Genomic DNA, 20,402 nt, shown 5'->3' with positions numbered 1-20,402 from the left:
GCATGTAAAATCTATGTTTTGCCTTAATTGTGATGTGGTTCATGGCTTGCTGGTTACTAATTGAGTGTGCTGCGTGCGTGAGGTTCATTAAAACTTGTTCCAAAGTGCCAAAAGCTAGTAGCATTGCGCTACTGGTATGGTACATGGTGACACGGGACAAGCCGCCAGACAGTAGGGACCCAAAATAGTGGCTGCCACTGGACACACGTGGCGCCTAACATAAGGGATGGTTCTGCTAGGCGGAATTGGGCTGACAGTAGCATTGGAAGGCGCATTGCGCCTGGTGGTGGGGGGGATGCTGCTAGGCGGTCTAGAGCTCAAGTTCGCCCAACGATGCAGTGGAGGCACCAGGCGGTTCCAGGTGCAGATGTGGTCTGCGTGGAGGATTCTACACAGATTTGGATGGAGGTCTTTATGTGATACTTTGCTAGGGGCCTAGTTACGAGTGCAACTTATATTGGGGTAACACGTTGCCACTCGAGGTTGTAGCCTGGTGGTTTTGGAAGTCTAGTGGAGTGTGCGAGATCGTGACTCGTATGAATGGGTTCCGGAAGTTGCCCTCCTCGGTGTTATCTGACGAGTTTGGTAGTCTTGGAAAAAATACGGATTACGGTTTGTATTGGAAAACTCCACTTGGTGTTGCAGATTGTGGTCGTGACACGTTTATTCTTGCGTGTGGACTATTAGGTGGTGGCCTGGAGGGGCGAGTAGACACTTGTGGCAGCAAGGATCAATCAGTGTAACCATCAAGGGGTGTAGAATCAAGAGGCGTCCAACAGAGGATTTGAAAGTCGAGGTTTAAGGATTGAGGTTCTAACAAGGTCATGGGTTTGAAATTATATTTGTTAATATATATTGTATTTTTTTATTTGAACTCACCCTATATGTGTGTTTGGCGATGATTATGTAACTCGTTACATGGGAGCAGATGTTGATGCAGGTGAGCCCGTAGAAACTTAGAGCCGGAGTGGGGCCGCATGAGAGTTTTTACATAGAGATGTTTCATGAGTTTTATGGATTTATTTTGTAACTAGTGTTATGAACAATTTTATTATTTGTAATAGGTGAACGCCTTTATGAAATTTTTTTATTTGGCACGTTTGAAATAAAGTTTTAATTTTTCCCGCATTTTTGGGAAAAATATTTCATTAATAAATGCAGATTATTATTACTTTTATTTTAAATTTTAAATAAATAATTGTTGGCTAAGACGTTACAATTACCTTGGGCATAATATGAAAAATGAGTTGATAAATTTGTTAACAAGTGAAATTGATTAGTTCAAATTTTTGCCCTCATTTAATATTTAATCTGGGGATTTAATTGAATTTTAGTGCTTTAAAGATTAATTTAATCAGGATTCATTATTATTGGATTTATTGAATTCATAAGATAAAGATGGCGTAAAAATTGATTTTAGTTGCATAAAATATTATTGGATATTCTAACGTTTATTGATGCAACTGAAGTTTAATTTGAGTCATTAACAGTGTGGATTTGAAATATTCAAAGTTACAAAATAAGTCAAAAATCAGAAAATCCTGGAAAGGAATAACACCCCCAATTTTTATTTTACACATTCCTCCTACAAGTGGACCACCTAAAAAACCTGTTCTGCACCCCTAGTTTTTACTAAGTTGCACCCTTCCTACCACTTAAACTCCACTCAACCAGATCATGCCATGTGCCAATCCTCCACTAATTAATCTGTCCAACCACATGATGACATGTGTCATAATCCTCCACTCACTAAATTGACTAATCAGAGCTTGCCACGTCATCATCTCCTTCCCAAAAAGAAATCTTAATCTTTCTCCTCTCCCACCACCATCACACGGTCAACCTCTGGCCACCATGGACCTTGCCATATCTCAACGCGAGCAACCACCATGGAAGCGCGACCACGACGCAAACAACTGCAGTACCGAAACCTGCACTTGCGTCAAAAGCCACCTCACCTGCACCGCGCGATCCAGCATCACCGTCAGCCAGAACTACAACCTCGCAGTTGTTCGAATCTCGCAACTCCACCACCGTACGTGATCTTCCACGCCATTCCTACACCTCGACGTCGCGCCACCACAGATCTACATCTTCCGTGCAACGAACCAGATTCGCTTCGTACCACCGCGAAGACGAAGGTACCAGCGACAGTTCGCATCACTAGAAGAAACGCTATGAACCTGCACCATCTTCATCTCCACGGTGCAAGCAGCTTACTCGTAACAGCACCTCCATTGGCGAAAAAGAAAGACGCAACTACCACGTTTTGCATCCGTACCATGAAACTATTCTTGCGTCCATCGGAGAACGCAACAGACGTCAACGCATCATTCCACCACAGCAGCACAACCACCATTGTGGCAGCCACAATCCATCATGGATGCACAAACCATGGAGGCAGAAACCCTAATTCTGGAGAGAGAAAGTGCATTTCCACGTGTCAACCTTTGATAGGGCAATCAGCTGGTCAAACAGGACAAATGGTCAAAGCAGTAGTCAACTTTGATCAAATTCTGGTCAATACTGCAAAAATGGTCAAAGAAGAGGGGAAAAATTGAAAATTGGACAAAAATTAAGTTGCTAATTAATTAAATAAAGATAAAATATTTCAGCAACAAAACATATAAAGCTCAAGTCCAATCGACGCCTATATAAATAGACCTAAGGGAGCAGAAGAAGGACACTTAGCAACTCTCTAGTTTTTGCAGCTATCATCCATCTACCACCTCTCTCGTTCTTGTTTTTACTTTCATTCATCTATGTCTTTTATCTCCAAATCACGTGAAAAGTAATGGTTTTACATCATAGCTAAATAGTTATATGTTTTAATCTACATGCACGTTAATCACATGAGTTAAGGGTTTTTAACTTTAATTGAGAATTTACTTTTATTAAATTTAGAAACTTTTATGTAATTAAAAGAGTTTTTGCTAATAATTGAGAATCTACTTTGATTAGAGGTAAAAACTTTAATTAGAATTAATCAAGAATTTACTTTGGTTAATTAGTTTCTTACTTGATTTTAGAGATAAAAGAATAGACATGATTAGGCATAATAGTATTTAATTGAGAATGTACTATGATTGAATCTACTATGATTAATCTACAAAGTTCTTACTTTTGATTGAGAATTTACTTTTTTAGTTAATAGTAAGAACGCCAACAAATTAGTTAAGAATTTACTTTAATTAATTTGAAGAGGAAAACAATAGCTAATTGAACAATAATTTGAAGATGACCGATGAAGAGTCTATATTGAAAGCAGTGGAATTGGCCTGTTTTATTATAATTGTTTCTAAGTCTTTTATTAATTTGCTATTTTATTCTTAAATTCTTCTCTAAATTTTTGCATATTATCATATAGTTTAGTTGCATTAGGATAGATTTTTTATAAGAGTCAAATATTAAAAATCAATTATGTACTCGTTGGGATACGACTCAGGGTTAGCTTAACCCTATCTAGTTGGTTCACTACTAACTTGGCAATACTGAAGTTGCTAGAGTTAAGTAGTGTTAATTTGATCGCTTAACGACAACGTTATCAAATTTGGCATCGTTGTCGGGGAGTGCGGTTAGTATTTTCTTTATTTTGATTCTTATTCATTCATTTCACTTTTTTATTTTACTTTATTTTTTTTACGCATATACGTTTAATAAAGTTTGAGTTTTTTTTTGTAGTCTTTAGTTGTTTTCAATATTTCTAGCAAAATTTTTGTTTTTGTTTTGATTAAGAATTTCTCTTTAGAAATATTTTGAGATTAGTTGGGAAAACTCTGGCTGGTATTTAAGTTGTCCACTGTGACGCACCTCTCTTTCCTGGGAGTGAACCCAACAACATCTTAAATTCTTTCTTTCTTGAAATCTTTTTACAAAACACTAATAAGAAAAAAAATAAAAAAGAAAGGAACATCTTCAGACTGCATAGTGCATGACCTGAGCCAACCCGGGTAAAATCTATCAATTTGATCTGGAACTTGAATGAAACTTGCGCAAAACACGTAGAAGACTTGAATTCGGGTGTTCTATTGAGAGAACACCTTCTACATCTGAAGCTACTGCAGAAACAATACCTTCATCCCCTCCATTCACAAATATATCTTTAGATCCTTCATCAGATCCAGATCCAAACATAATGGAGGAGAGAACCATCAGACAGTTGGCCACATCCAACAATCCCATCATCATCAACAACATCCAATACCCAGAAGGGTAGTGTGAGCTCAAGAGTGACCTACTAAAGGGCTTGCCACAATTTCATGGGTTATCAGGAGAGAATCCACACAAACACTTGAGGCAATTCCATATGATCTGTGAAAACTTTAAATCTCCCACGATCGCACTAGAAACCCTCAAAATGAGAGTTTTTCCTTTTACCCTTCAAGGAGCGACACAAGATTGATGGTACTACCTTTCATTGAGAATCACTAATTAGGAAACTATGGAAAGAATTTTTCTTGAGAAATATTTCTCTGCATCTCGAGAAGGAGAAACCCTTAGTGAATATTGGGAAAGATTCAACAAACTCTGTGCATCTTGTCCTCATTCAATACTTTTATGAAGGAATGAGTTTGTCAGACAGACAATAGGTAGATGTTGCAAGCGATGGATCTTTTCTGGATCAATTGCCACAAGCCGCTAGAGAGTTGATTGAACGAAAGGCAACTGATAGTCAACAGTATGAAACAAGAGCAAATTCAGTAACGTCGTTAAGGGGAGACCACGAAGTTGAGACTTATGCAGCAAATGAAAAAAAGATGGATGAAAGAATAGCTGGGTTAGAAAAGAAGCTTGATGAGATTGCAAGCTTGTTCAAAAAATCAACTCCAAAAATAACAAAGGTGTGTGAAATTTGTACTTCAACAAGCCATTATACTGATGAATGCCCTAGCTTAACAGGAACTATTGTGGAGGAACCATCTCAAGCTTCTGCTACCAACATGTTTGGAGGAAATAAAACATCTCAGAAGAATTATGACTTGTCCTCCAATAGGTATGATCCAAGTTGGAAAAATCATCCAAATATGAAATGGGGTAATCAACAACACGAGCAACCTTATGTTCCTCCTCAAATGAGACAACAACCTCAATCAGATGTTGCATCGCTGGTAGAAAAATTTATGAATATTATGGTTGAGCAGAATGATGAAGTAAAAAAGATTATTACTGACTTGAATCAAAGGGCGGAGAATTTAAAATCTAAAGTTAATCAAGGATCAAGTCAACTACCTGCACAAACTGTGGTCAACCCACGTAATGTAAGTGCTATTACTTTAAGATCGGGTAAACAGGTACGAGGACTTGAGGAAGCCCAAGAGAATGAAGATTAGGAAAACGAATTTGCATCCATTGATAAAAGTGAAGGATCAGGCGAACCAATACCATGTACATTTGAGACGCCTACACCCACTAATGACTCCAGGTTAGTATCCTCTAATTCTTCTTCTTCTAATTCTTCTTCATCTTATTCTCCCCTTCCTCCCTATCCAAATCATTTGAAACTGAAAACAAAGAAGTTAGAGGAGTTGGACCAAAAAATCTTGAATACTTTTAAGAAGGTAGAGATAAACATCCCTTTGTTGGATGTTGTGAGGCAAATTCTGAAATACACCAAGTTTCTTAAAGAACTTGGCACCAATAGAAGGCGTGTTAGGGATAATGAGGTTGTGAACTTGGAAAGAAATGTATCAAGCTTGATTAAGAGATCTATCGAAATACAACAAAAATGCAAGGATCCAGGTATGTTTTCTGTCCCCTGTGTTATAGGAAGTACTAAGTTTGACAATGCCATGTTAGATTTAGGAGCTTCTATAAATGTGATGCCTTTGTCATTTTTTACTTCTCTTCATCTTGGACCTCTTAAGACTATAGGTGTGGTCATTCAACTGGCCAACCGTAGCACAGTTAACCCTGCAGGTGTGTTAGAAGATGTGCTTGTCCGAGTGGACAAGTTAATTTTTCCTGCAGATTTCTACATCTTGGACATGAAGGACGATGAAGGAATGAGTTCAACTACAATAATCTTGGGAAGATCGTTCATGATGACAACACGTACCAAGATAGATGTGCATGCATGATCAATGACTATGAAGATAGGAGACGAGAAGGTGCAGTTCAATGTGTTGGAAGCCATGAAGCACCCGACTGAAGACCATTCTTTGTTTTGTATTGATTTACTAAATGATGTAGTGAACAATTTTGCTTTTGGTTTTTTAGACATTTTTTCTGGTTTTTCTTCTTCTTTGGATTTTTCTTTCTCAAATATATCGTACATAATTTTAGACGACAAAGAAAACTTTAAAACAAGTGATATTGAGGATGCGATTTCACTAGATGATACCTATGTGGCGTTCGAGTGTGATGTTGAGGTGGCTGAAATTACCTTATGCAATAAAATGTTGCCGTCTATGGAACAACCACCTACTTTGGAGTTGAAACCCTTGCCATATCATTTGAAATATGCTTATCTTGAGAGGGATGGGAAACTCCATGTTATTATATCTGCCTTGCTTACTGATGAGCAGGAACAACAACTATTGTAGGTTATCAAAGATCACAAGAGAGCAATAGGTTGGATGTTGGCAGATATTCCTGGTATTAGTCCTTCTTTCTGCATGCACATAATACTCTTGGAGGAGGATGCTAAGCCAGTAAGGCAGCCTCAAAGGAGATTGAATCCTCAACTGATGGAGGTTGTAAAGAAGGAAGTCACTAAGTTGCTACAAGAAGGTATTATATGTCCTATTTCTGACAACACTTGGGTGAAAACCTCTGAGGCTATGCAGATATGAAAATACCTAGAGAATCCATCAAGAAAACAGTAATGAGACTTACCTGTCAATCTGTCTAACATCTCGTCCATGAATGGTAAGGAAAAATGGTCTTTCTTGGTGGCCTGATTTAGTCTTCTATAATCAATGCAGACCCTCCAGCTATTCTGAATACGAGTAGGAATCAACTCGTTCTTGACCACGGTGATCCCAGATTTCTTAGGGACCACATGTACAGGACTCACACAAGTGTTGTCAGAAATAGGATATATAATACCTGCTTGTAGTAACTTAGTGACTTCCTTCTTCACAACCTCCATCAACCGAGGATTCAATCTCCTCTAAGGCTGCCTTGTTGGCTTAACATCCTCCTTTAAGAGTATTATGTGTGTGCAGAAGGAATGACTAATGCCAGGAATATCTACCAACGTCCAACCTATTGCTCTCTTGTGATCTTTGATAACCTACAACAATTGTTGTTCCTGCTCATTAGTAAGCAAGGCAGATATAATAATAGGGAGTTTTCCATCCCTCTCAAGATAAGCATATTTCAAATGAGATGGCAAGGGTTTCAACTCCAAAGTAGGTGGTTGTTCCACAGACGACAACATTTTATTACCTAAGGTAATTTCAGCCACCTTAGCATCACACTCGAACGCCACATAGGTATCATCTAGTGAAACTGCGTTCTTATATCACCTGTTTTAAAGTTTTCTTTGTCGTCAAAAATTGTGTACGACATATTTGAGAAAGAAAAATCCAAAGAAGAAAAAAACCCAGAGAAAATGTCTAAAAAACCAAAAGCAAAATTATTCATTACATCACTTAGTAAATCAATACAAAACAAAGAATGGTCTTCAGTCGGGTGCTTCATGGCTTCTAACACATTGAACTGCACCTTCTCGTCTTCTATCTCCATAGTCATTGATTTTGCATGCACATCTATCTTGGTACGTGTTGTCATCATGAACGGTCTTCCCAAGGATATGATAAGGGATATAATATGAAAGGAAAACATTAGGGTGTGAAGAAATTTTTTTTTGATATTAATCCTAGATCATTTTATACTCCATGTGGTTATCATAGTTTAAACTTAGTAATTTGTGATAGGGCTAACTCTTGTCCAAAAGCTACATCTTTTTTTGGTGTGTTACAACATAAATATACTTTATTTTCTTCTTCTACAAAAAAGGTGGAAAATTTTACAAGCCCATATACATAACTTAACTCTTAAATCATTTTCACAAACACGTTGGGAAAGTCGTATTGAAAGTGTGAAAGCTATAAGATTTCAAACTTCACAAATACGAGATGTTTTATTTGAATTAGCTGAAGTTAGTAATGATCCTAAAATAAAATAGTGAAGCTAATTTTTTAACAACTTATGAACTAGAAAACTTTGAGTTTTTGTTATGTATGAATATTTGGTATGACATTTTATTTGCAGTTAGCTCTTTAAGTAAGAATTTACAATCAAAAGTTATGTGCATTGATGAAGCTATTGAACAAGTAAAAGATCTTCTTTCATTTTTTGAATAGTATAAAGAAAATGGATTTGAAAATGCATTGATTTCTTCCAAGGAAATTGCTTTTGAAATGAATATAGAACCTAAGTTTCGTGAAAAACGTATGAAACGCAAAAAAAAAAAAAGTGATGAAAATGTTGATAATGAAATTGTAAAATCTCTTCAAGAATCATTTAGAATTGATTACTTTTTATATATTGTAGATAGAACAATTACCACACTTCAGAGTAGATTTGAACAATTTAAAATATATGAAGATATTTTTGGTTTTTTATTTAGTGTTAAAATTAAAGTCACTATATTATACATTTTTGAAAGAAAAATGTTTAAACCTTTCAAAATCTTTAAAACATGATATTTTGTTGGATATTGGTGAATTTGATTTATTTTCAGAATTAAATATCTTAAGGGAAATTATACATGTAGAAAATGATAAATCGATTAATATTTTTAATTATATAAAAAGAATAGATTCTTTTCCAAATGTATATATAACTTATAGAATAATGTTAACAATTCCAGTGTCAGTTGCTTCAGTCGAAAAAAAGTTTCTCAAAGTTAATGATAATAAAAAATTAAGATCAATAATATTCTAAAAAAGATTAAACATAAATCATATTAAATGAAATTAATTATGACAATTTAATGAATAATTTAACATAAAAAAACTCAAAAAATAAATTATAAATAAAATATTTCATTTTTTAAGTTTGTTTCTTAAACCTTCCGATCTTTTCGATCTCTTGAACCCCTGGTCACTTCATGTCCGACCAACAATGAATAATGACTTCCATTAAGATAACAAAAAAGCAAAAAATAGTCACATCAAGCCACAAACTTTTATTTATTTTTACTTCATTTATAAGATAAGAAGCATCATAATTACTTGACCAAAAACAAAATTTGGGATTTAAGGAAAGAGCATGGAAGAGCGCATTCTACAGTTCAACACTCACCATACCATACCAGGCTTTTCAAGCATCAGGCATTCTCATTATTTAAAAAAAAAAAAAAAAAAAAAACTGTAAACTTCACGTTTTAAGTGAACAAACAATAATAAAAAAAAATGGTGATGGAAATGGGATGATGAGAAAACTTTACCAAGGGACTGTTCCACAGCAAAACCAGTCCAGAAACAAAAATCAAAAACAGAACCACAGCCAGAGAAAAAAATACTAAAAATGTGACCCCTTTACACACCATCTTTCTACTTAAAACATCACATCCCCTCATATTATATACAGTAAACATTCATTTTTAATATTCCTAGATTAAAAATATAATATCAAAATAGTCCAGCAACATTTTCTCATACAACCACAAAGCTCTTCGGTGCAATGCAATGCATTCAAATCAACGTCAACATCTACAACATTTGGTCTCATTGAACAACAATCATATAATCATCAAAAAAATAGAAACCACAACTACAAACACAAATACAAGTTAGAACTAACAAACAAAACATCATATTATCATATTCAAAAATCAATAAAACAAGTTTTATTTTTCATACAACCACAAAGCTATTCGGTGCGATGCATTCAAATCAACATCTACAACATTTGCTCTGATGGAACAACAATCATATAATCATCAAAGAAATGGAAACCGCAACTACACAGTTGCAAGGGTAAACTAACAAACAAACATCATATTATGATTACAACAACTCATCCAATATCACACAATCCATGATATTGTTTATTGTCTCTCCCAAGAACAATAAACTCGCGCATAGTCTTAGCATAAAAGAATCAATCATCAACATTAACAAAGGCTCATATGAAACTTACCATCCCAACCAGTTCACCCTTGAATCCAAACAAACTCTTCCTACTCCTTGGAGTATCCGGACTGATTCTACATGCATTAAATTTGCAATAACACATCCAATTCATAATATTTACTTTTAACCATCCACAATTTATAACTAAAAATTTGTAAAACTAACTTCAATCTCTACATATGAAATAAAGGTAAGATAAAGAGTCAAAGTTTTTTTTTTGAAAAAAAGAAATATTAAACCTTCATCTATTTATATAAATCCTTTTAAACAGACTTGCAATGCTACATATTACAGTAATATAGGTTGAAGTCCGTTAGTTAAAACTAATATATACAGATTATCATATAGATGAAGAAAAGAGAATACGGTAACCACGTTCAACTAACATGTATGTAATAACATGTAACAAGTTAAAATGGACATTTTGGTTCATGGAAGTGTAGAATTATAGTAATTTAGTCCTTGATAAAGAAATGCAAATTTTGATTTCGACAATATATATGTATAAAGTATAGATTGATCCCTGAACTTTTACTTTCAAGTATCAAATTAATCTTTAAAAAATCACTTGTTTCTGCAAATAGTAAATCAAACACGAATTATATACTAAATTAATTTGTTCTCAGCAATAAACGCCATTCAAGATATTAATAAAAGGAAACTTTTCTACTATATTTATTTTGTATAAAACAGCATATTGATTAAAATTTAATAAAAATAAAGTTGTTTTATAAAAAAGAATAGTTGTTTTAATTATATGTTTAAAATATCAAAAAAATTATATTCAGTAACTTTTTAAAATACCTTATAAAAATGTAATTTATAGTTTGGAAAAAAGAATATTTTAATAGAAAATTTAAATACATAAATAAAATATTAAATTTATTAATTTATTTAAGCATAGTTTTAATTCAAGTATATACATAAATAATATATAAATAAAATAAAAAGTACTATTATTATTTTATTAATAACATCAAGAATGATAAATTCTTTATACCTAAATATTTATCTTTGCTTAGTTTTTCTTAAAAATAATCCATTTTAAAACTTTAATATTTAATTTTTTTTACTTTTTTTATTTAAGTTTTAACAAATATGCTATTTTCAAATAAAATAAGAGAAATAAGTGTTACATTATTTTTTTAAAATAAGTGAAGTATAATTTATTAAAGCAAGAAGAATGTCATTAAACATTAACGTAAATGCATTCTTTTCTATTAAAAATATAAATTTGGCATAAATGTTTATAAGAATTTTGTAAATGCAATCATTATACATTATTTCTATATTATTACTGAAAATACATGTAACTATTGTTATTGCTGGCTTTTAAAAAATAATAATAATAATTCAAATTAAATGTGAATAGATTGTATTAAATTGGTATGTTAACCTAGGTGAAATACCAAAAAATAGTGAACTTAGGATGAGTTCATAAAAAAATTACACAAAAAAATAAATTGAATGAACTTGTCATTTTATATTTTGGGGTTATTAATGAATGATGAAATTCATTGAATAAACCACTATGAAGACGGAAGAAAATTAAGAAAGAAACTGACATTGGAAAAACTTAAAAACTCCACCTGTCCAATTCTGAGCTTGCTTTGCACAAATCTTTCTGTGCCTTTTTTCGTCGATAAAAAATTGGACAATCCCGACTGCAACAAATTAGTACCCGAGAAATCAGTAACAGCAGTCCAACAATGAGAAACCAAACCAAAAACGAAATTATAAGTTATTGTACAAAAAGCACAAAATAAAAATAGACCAAAAACAAGAGTAAGAAATTTAAGAGCCCGAACCATCCAAGAAATTTCACTAAATGGACAAACCTTGTGCAGAGAACATCTTCATAAGGTGAACCTTGGCACTCCTGACACTGAGTCCACAACCTCCCAAAAAGCTTCTCCAGCTCAGACACTACAACCACAACACCACTTGTTTTTGTGAATTTTGTCCAATAAAAAAATAACTGTAACCATTCTGTACAACAAAACCAAAACCATTTCAAAGATGCCCCACCTTGAGACACTGTTTTACAGTATAGCTCAGCCTTCCTTTCTGTGCAATCTGAACAGACCGTATGATGATCCTTGCTGAATCAAATGCAAAACAAAAATTATTAGACCAAAAAATATACTGCCAATGTAGCATGTGTATAAATGTTCTTTGTAGTTCCAGTGTCTTTTCTTTGCAAAAATCTAATAAAACAAAACAAAAAATTATAATATATGAAATTAAAATCAACCAGAAACAGTCTTAGAACTTTAAGACAACACTACAAAAGGAGGGGTGATACATACCCTAATACAGTTTTACAGCCAATGCATTTAAGCATTTTAGGAAAAGGTAATTTCGATTGGCCACGGTTTGATGGAGTACTAGAAGAAATAAAAATCGATTCTGTATGACTTCCATGGAGAAGTTCGCTCCTAGCATTCTTCAAGATTGGCTCAAAAATTCTCAGAATCGGCTGCATACAATGAAGCTAATAAGAACACAAATTTGGAGAAATCGAAAACATGCAAGGAAATGATAAACCAACCTTGCTAATTTGATTGTCAACATAATATTGATAATCTATTGGTATGTCGTTCTCTAGAACATAAATAGGGTCTTCTGATTTCTCATATGCCTGATTTTCTTATACGTGTTAGTCTAGAGATAATCTGAACCAATGTTTAAAAAACTAAAAAAATAGAGGGTAACATGTGGTAGTACCTTCGCACCTCTTGCACCTTTGATAATTACATATGGTACTCTGTCTCCAACATTAGGAGCAGTGGCAGCATCTCGCTGTCAATTACAAAACCAAACCAAATCAAATCAAATACATGTATGTCCCACAGAACTGATACATGACTAGCTCAATAAGCCTAAAAACAGTCCTCAATCGAGTACAGTTCCACATGCAGTGCAAACGATCATGTACTATAACAGTGGCTTCTTTTTCCTTTGCCAACCCACAATACAAGAATCCAATTTTTTCTTAAAAAAAACCAAAAATGGAAGATGACAGAACCAACCTTGCGCATCTTTTCAGCAAGTTCAACGTGAGCTGCCTTTACTTTATAGTCATCTCCTGACTTCGTTAAACCCTGATAAAGTAAGCATGTTAGCCCCAAGTTTAAAGGAATTATTTTGGTAATGCATTCGTATCAAATTTCTGAATGATCCCACTTTTGTAATAACCAGCTGTGATAAATCCATCCGATTCTTGTAAAGATCTGAAATTGCATTCTTGACATACTGGACAGCCCCTGGAATGTCTCTGTCAATCAGTATTTTGTGAAGACAATCATTCACCAGGTTTTTGACCAGCAAACAGTTGTCTCTTCGAACTGTTTCAATTCCTGTTCAATACAAATTCAGTTTAAGAGACACTTCAGCAAACCAAGACGAAGGTAAAGAGTAATGTTTACCTTTAGTGTCCATTTTGTCGAAGTCGTTTGGTTTTGTCCACAACAAACCAGCATATCTCTTCTTGCTAATTAAGAGATATGGATAATAAACCTTCTCAAATTCTAGTTTGATGGGCTTCACGATCACAACAAAAACAACTAAGTAAGGACAAATCAATGTAGCAAATAAAATAATAAGTTTTATAGAATTAAGATTAGAGATACAAAAGCTGAAGCTTAAATAACATGAAGATTAAAGCCTCTAGACTAGCTGCAAATGTTATGAACATGTAATTAACGTGAATATAAATTCAGAAATAACATTATATATGTTAAATCTAAACTATTTGAAAAAACATATAACTTTTTGATTCAAATTTGAAGGATCAGGAGAATGATTGGAATAATCAAATTGATAATATGTAGCTTTGTAGTACATGAGGAGATCATTTTTTATTGGAATCTCGTGCAAATAAAAAACAAAGTTGTTTTAGAACCAATTGTACTTCATTGTTTGGAGAAAATATAAAAGAAACATTTTTCCATATCACGAAAATAAGTGATCCATAAAAATCAATTGGCTTTCAAGAAAAACACAAAAAAAAAAAAACAGTTTTCAAGTTTAGGATCCATCAATTTCACAGGCTATCATAAGAATAAAATAAATTGCAAAATAAAATGTTACCTTTGTGAAAGTTCCACTTATAAATTCGGCAGCTTCTCTCCCCAAGTTCATAGCCTGGTCTACGTCAGAAACACCAAATCTTACCATGACTGAATCCGTGTCTCCATATATTACCTAGTAGAAAGAATTACACTACATTGCAACTCATTTGCGATTGATATGGTGGTAAAAGGGTTATGACTATCCAAAATTTAACAAAACAAATGCATTACTGGAAGTGTAAAATTTATTAGCAAGGATGGAAAGTTTATATTGTTGGTGCAATGTTAAATTCCCCATACTAAAATGCAGTGATAAGGACCAATAAAAACACCCAAGATAGCTTCAACTTCTAACCCATGAACCCATAGAGTATGACATGTATCAAACAACAAAACTTCTAAATATTACCTCAGCATTGTGTTCATAGCCATTAAGTGTAGTAAATTTATCTTCCACAAGTTTTTTCGTGTGCTCAATCATTTGTCGACCTTTACAGACATCCAATAAAACATAATAAGAACTCAATGGAGATGCTATTTAAATTCAACAAAAAGATAATCTAAAAAAACACCAAACAAAGTATGAGATGAAAGCAATACCATAGCTTGTTACACTCGATGATATCTCTAAACATGGTAACTGACCAATGGTAGCCCCAGTAAACCCATACACGGAATTTGCACTAACCTGATCAAAAGGAAATAGAAATTGAGTTTAAAATGTTACCAATACCAAGAAATGAACAAATATGAGTAGGCACTATGCAGTAGAGAGAAATGAACAAATATCAAAAGAAGGACAAGGCAAAAAGACGCAAAACATTAAGAGCAGCTTACTTTCAGGGCCAGCTGCCTACCATCTAGCACTGCCCTCTCCAGAGGATCCTTTGCCTCCTGAAATAGATATTTGACAGAATTTATTTAGTGGATTTGAATATATCAAAACACTACGGCGGACACCAAAACAATCTACACCAAAAGTCAACTTTCACATGTACACAGAAAGGATACCTTTAAGTCTGCTTTTGCCCTTTTACGGGCTGTTAGTAGCTCTTCAAGAATTTCAGGAAGTATTCCCTAAATTTATTTTCATTACATCAGTGCCTCAACTTCATATAAGCATTAACCTCTAAAATGAAATCAGCATAGTGCCTTAAAGAAAAAAGGAAAAATAGTAATTTGCTTTCAATCAACATACCTTCTGCAGATTTGATTTAACAAATGTTTCACCGGATGGAGTTCTGTTCACAAACTCTGGAGGGATGTTGAGCTTACGAGCATCTTCAGGAGTCACCTTAAAAAACATTTAACATGAAGAAAGATAAAAAAAAAAAAAAAAACAAAAAAAAAACTACCAATTGTTACCCTATATCAGTTTTTTTTTGTTTTTTCTAAAGAAACAAAACTCATGCTTAACTAAATCAAAACAGTGAAATACTTACCAGAGTGCAATAACATAAATTATAGGCCATCATAATAGATGGATACAGGGATGCAAAATCTAACGTAGCGATTGGTTTTTCATAATATCCGGCCCTTGCCTCCAACACCTGCAAGTTGTAAAGTTGAACTATATGCATCAAAAGGCAACAGCTTGGGTATATGATTAGGTATTTTGTATACTACTTTAGGTAGGATCTTGAGTTTGTAGAACATTATTGAGTTACTAGACTCAAATTTGACAACCTTGATGCAATGCAATCTTGGAGTAAAAAGTTAATGATGCTATGAGCCTTTGTATTTCCAATTCATGAGTCAATTCAGTATATAATCTAATTTGTAGTGACAAATATAAATAAAATTCTCAGAAGATACAAGGTATTGAATAGTTGTATGAATGGATAGCTAATACAATGTATTTCATTTCATATTAGAAGATGCATATACACAAACATGCATGTATAGACATTGAAAGTGGAAAGAATCTGAGAATAAAGGCCCATTAACTGTTAAAATAATAAATATGAAAAATAAAGGAATGAACTTACAGTGGCACCTTCAAATGTTCCTTGTTCAGACCCAACCAGTTTGACATTAGGAATGACAAGATTCTTCTGTCTCGCCTTCCTAAGAAGTTGAGAAAGTACCTGGAAAGGAAGAAAAGAAACAAGTAATTACTGATACAAATTTAACAAGTCATCATTTTAAGTGATTCTAAGCTTTGTTCATTAAAAAGGAAATATGAGGCTTACCTTAATGCTTTGGCCTCTGGAAAGTAGAAAAGAAATTGGAACCCCTGTTACTCGAGCCATCTCCACATAGTTGTAAATGAACATCAATTTATCCAAAAGCCGCTGAGGGAGATATGCATCCTGCACATTAGCGAGTAGAGTAGGAGTTTTAAATGGTCAATTTCTTTCACTTTTAAAATCCCCATAATGGATTAACCATATCTGATACAACACTTTAGTATGTAACAAACCACAAGCAATTCAAAAAAAAACCACAAACAACAACTTTTCAAAGCTAAATTATTAAGCATAGTAAGATAAAAAAAAATTATTGAAATTTTTCTGAGTATATTACTGCCGTTGTAATATGACATGTCAAATAACATCTGTCATCAGTTGGTTAGAATTAGTTACAGACAGCTCAAATGAGAGCTTGACAAATAAAATTAAGTGGTGAAAATCCTTATTTTCTACACGTCACATCAAAAGGACAGATGAAACAGAGCCTTCTTTACAAACAGAAGTATTCCATAAAGTTAACAAACAATGCAAACTAAAACTGTTGCAGGGTCAGTCAGATCATAATTTTCCTTATCAACTGAGAGTTACAAATTATCGCCAACTTTTATGTTTATATCTTTAAAGTTTACTGAACAGTGAAAACTAGATAGGAAACAAAAGAAAAACTAGAAATATTTAAATAAATAAAAAGTGACAATATAGAATCCTAGGACAAAAAATCAGAAAACGAACCTTCAAACAATACACAGCAAGGCGCCTCCTAGTTTCTGCGGTTCCATAATGGAGATCAGATATAATAGAATGATGGACATCCTCTTTCTGCACTATATGAACATGCAGTTACAAAGCTATAGATTGACAAGCACTATAACATTCACAATGAAAGACGAGATTCCAGCAAAAGAAGCTGTTTAGATAATGGCAGGCATACAAAATGTAGAAAAAAAAAAGCAGACACATGCAAACATACAAACAGAAAATAAAAGAACCAATTAAAATGTATATCTGTAAAATTACAACTCCATTGCAATCCAATTGCAATGTCCAATTCTCATATCAAATCATGAGTTTATGTATGTAAATATGCAACTGCATCTATGGTTATAAATATACAGGAATTGTATTTATGTATAAATATAAAGATGTCTTAATTGTACTTTCCAAATTCCAACCATGATCTAAACATCTCCCACTTTCCAGATGTATTTGAAACAAGAAATAAAGGAATAAAAACGATAAAAGGGTGACCCAGTGAACAAGGCTCCCACTTAATGGGACCGAAAGAGGATAGATGTACACAACCTACGCCAAGAAGAGAGGCATTCCAGTTTTGAACTTATCATCTCCAAGTCACAAGGCAATAGCCTTATCATTGTACCAATACACAATAAAGAGGGGAAATAATTGTTGAAATGACTTCAAAAGAATGACTTTACCTGCTCAGAAAGGAAGTGTGCTGAGACAGAATTTAGTGAATAAGAACTTAATTTGTAGTCTCTTTGCATAACCTGCAAATGAAAACACAACAAATAAACCTGTTAAGCAATAAACTCAGAGTGTCCATCACGAGTCAAGTAAAGGAAAACAATATTGACATAACCTGGAATAAGTCAAACTGAACTCTCCCTTCTATTGTAACGTCTTTACTTTCCCTAGTCCCCAACTGCCTACAAAACCATCAAGTTGAATAAGGTAGATAGTCAAATGACTTATTAGAATGAGAAAATAAAAGGACAACAAAACTAATTCCAAAACTCATTGAAAATGTTAAGAACGTAAAAGACAAGATATGCTTTAGAAATCAAGTTTCTATATTCATTAAAGTTTATGAAACTAACAAAAACTAAGAACCCACCAGAATATGACTACTATCAAATAATGACAGGAAACATGTAGATGACAGAAAAATATATCAAACTATATCTCTTTACCTCGATGAGAAAGTTGAATCCTTTACCCGAACTCTACCGCTCCTAATACGGCCAAGAATTGGAAATTCTTCTATCTTCAGCTTTGCGGCTCTCTGAAAAACAATAAAATAACAAATTAAATTAAAACAGTAACCACAACATGCACACAAGATTTGTTTTAAATAAAATCTTCTGGTTATCTACTCTAAAATTTAAAAGTCCAGTCAACACCTCAATAAGATATGGCAGGTCAAATTTGCAGATGTTATATCCAATAACAATATCAGGGTCCACTTCCCGAATGAAATCCTGCAAGGAAAAAAACACCTCCATCAAAAAAATATAAGGATGTAATAGAGAAAAAGTTATAATTCATTCAACAGTTGGATAATATCAAATTGACTCATTGACGAATGATATTTAATAACATTGACCATTGATGATGTTATAAGAACTACAAAACATCATCCTATGAAAAAAAAACATGCAAGGTACCAGTTATTTAATTAGCATATCCCAACAACAGTTTATTTAGGGAGACGGAATAAAAATTGTGGGAGTTTGCTGAAATATTTTTTCTTGATAAGTATAAAATGGATAAGCACACAATGAAATTACCCTCCAGGCTAGTAGGACTTCTGTTTCCGTATCAAATGACATCACATCAACACCAGCAATAGGAGAACATGATTTAAGGGTCATCACATTGCGAATAAGCGGATGGTCTTCTCCTTGTAAAGTAACCAAATTGGCAATCTGAAAAAACAAAAATTGAGAATTTTAGATCGAAAACAATAACACAGTGCACTAATTTGCAGGTGCAAAAAGAGAAGGCAAGGGACCTGGATAACAGGATCATGACTAGGCACGGGAAAATGACCTTTACGACCAGCACACTCAATGTCAAAACTCAATATGCGAAATGGCGCCATCTTTGAATATTCCCCTTCTGGAGCATGACTAATCAAATCAGAATGCCTATAATATTGTCAAGGAGAGAACAGAACAATCCAAGGATTTTGGTATTCCTATAATCCTTTATCCTATTAACCCATACACTAACACATGAAAGAGGATACAGACAATCAAACTCCAACTGGCAATAAGACATGCTTTCCACTATCTTCTTATATTTTCCCACTGGAATTTCAATCCAATTTCCACCAACAATTTTGCAATCAATCATAAACCGTAGGGAAAAAGGTACACTGCTTTCATAAGTCAAGAATGTTTTCATTCCTAGACCATCAAGTTGAATACCCCTGTCAAGAATACCTGTGAAATATTGGTAAGAAATATCTATTCACATAATTAATGTGGACAAAGACAACTATAAAACTAAGATTTATCCCCAAAGTGTGTGTGAGTCAAACATACAACAACAAGTTAAGAAATAAGTCAATAAAAACCAAAAATACAGCATAAACATAAATATAAATGATAAAATCATCAATATAATCGAAAATATATACTACAATTCTACCACGACAACTGGCAACCATGGTTGGGAGTGCAACTACAATTTTTAGAAAGGACTGAGAATCTGATTGCTGATAGTACATAATACTTCTCTTCTGCACCATCTCAATGCAGCGAATGAATTTTTCTGCATTACTATTTCTATTGGCTTCTCTCATCCTTTCCTGAAAGATGACAAAAACAAGTTTGCAAATTAAATAAAGTAATCCTAATCCCTTTCTAGATTAAAAACCAGAAAAAATAAAATAAAATTCACATACTGAATCAGATACCTCAAGGATTTGCTGTAAATGAGAGATATCATCGGAACCCATTCCAGGAGGACAATGGATGTAGAAATATGGTTCAAATCCATGAACATTGCAGCAAACACTGTGACCTGACAAACAAAATATAAAGTAATTCCTGCATGACGTGTAAATATATGATTGTTAATGTGTAATCCAATTTTTTTTTAATTAGAGACTAATTATTGTAATAGTCAAAACTAGGGATGTTAACGGGGCGGGTAGGGTACGGGTAGTAGCCCCCCTACCCTATCCGCTGAATAAATATTCGTCCCGTATCCGTATCCATATCTGTCGGGTATTTGTTATGCGGGTACCCGTCTATTTTTTTCATATCCACGAGTATCCACGGGTACCCGCGGGTATTTACAAAAAT

At 33.6% G+C, this 20,402-nt stretch overlaps 1 protein-coding gene across 2 annotated transcripts; it reads right to left on the bottom strand.

Annotated features, from left to right (window-relative positions):
• Nucleotides 1-1,410: 1,410 nt before the first annotated feature.
• LOC114173115 (DNA polymerase delta catalytic subunit-like) lies at nucleotides 1,411-20,096 on the bottom strand. 2 transcript variants are annotated; one of them, XM_028057339.1, is made up of 30 exons: nucleotides 20,012-20,096; nucleotides 19,744-19,903; nucleotides 19,340-19,535; nucleotides 19,103-19,238; nucleotides 18,879-19,016; nucleotides 18,492-18,569; nucleotides 18,282-18,373; nucleotides 17,951-18,017; nucleotides 17,787-17,858; nucleotides 17,083-17,169; nucleotides 16,351-16,470; nucleotides 16,147-16,245; nucleotides 15,601-15,708; nucleotides 15,357-15,452; nucleotides 15,170-15,235; nucleotides 14,996-15,052; nucleotides 14,759-14,846; nucleotides 14,568-14,647; nucleotides 14,178-14,291; nucleotides 13,514-13,628; nucleotides 13,272-13,444; nucleotides 13,118-13,189; nucleotides 12,813-12,887; nucleotides 12,637-12,726; nucleotides 12,395-12,564; nucleotides 12,114-12,187; nucleotides 11,924-12,011; nucleotides 11,675-11,749; nucleotides 10,093-10,159; nucleotides 1,411-2,526 (listed from the first exon to the last, which is right to left on the bottom strand). In XM_028057339.1, the coding sequence occupies exons 1-30, from the start codon at nucleotides 20,051-20,053 to the stop codon at nucleotides 2,521-2,523; spliced, it is 2,901 nt and encodes a 966-aa protein (XP_027913140.1). In that variant the 5' UTR covers nucleotides 20,054-20,096; the 3' UTR covers nucleotides 1,411-2,520. The 2 variants fall into 2 exon arrangements, with proteins under 2 accessions (XP_027913140.1, XP_027913141.1); XM_028057340.1 differs by lacking the exons at nucleotides 1,411-2,526; nucleotides 12,637-12,726 and having other exon boundaries at nucleotides 9,374-10,159.
• Nucleotides 20,097-20,402: the final 306 nt, after the last annotated feature.

This window comes from Vigna unguiculata, chromosome 2, assembly GCF_004118075.2.
Source record: "Vigna unguiculata cultivar IT97K-499-35 chromosome 2, ASM411807v1, whole genome shotgun sequence".
Classification (NCBI taxonomy): Eukaryota; Viridiplantae; Streptophyta; class Magnoliopsida; order Fabales; family Fabaceae; genus Vigna; species Vigna unguiculata.
This window is presented reverse-complemented; position numbering and strand designations above follow the sequence as displayed.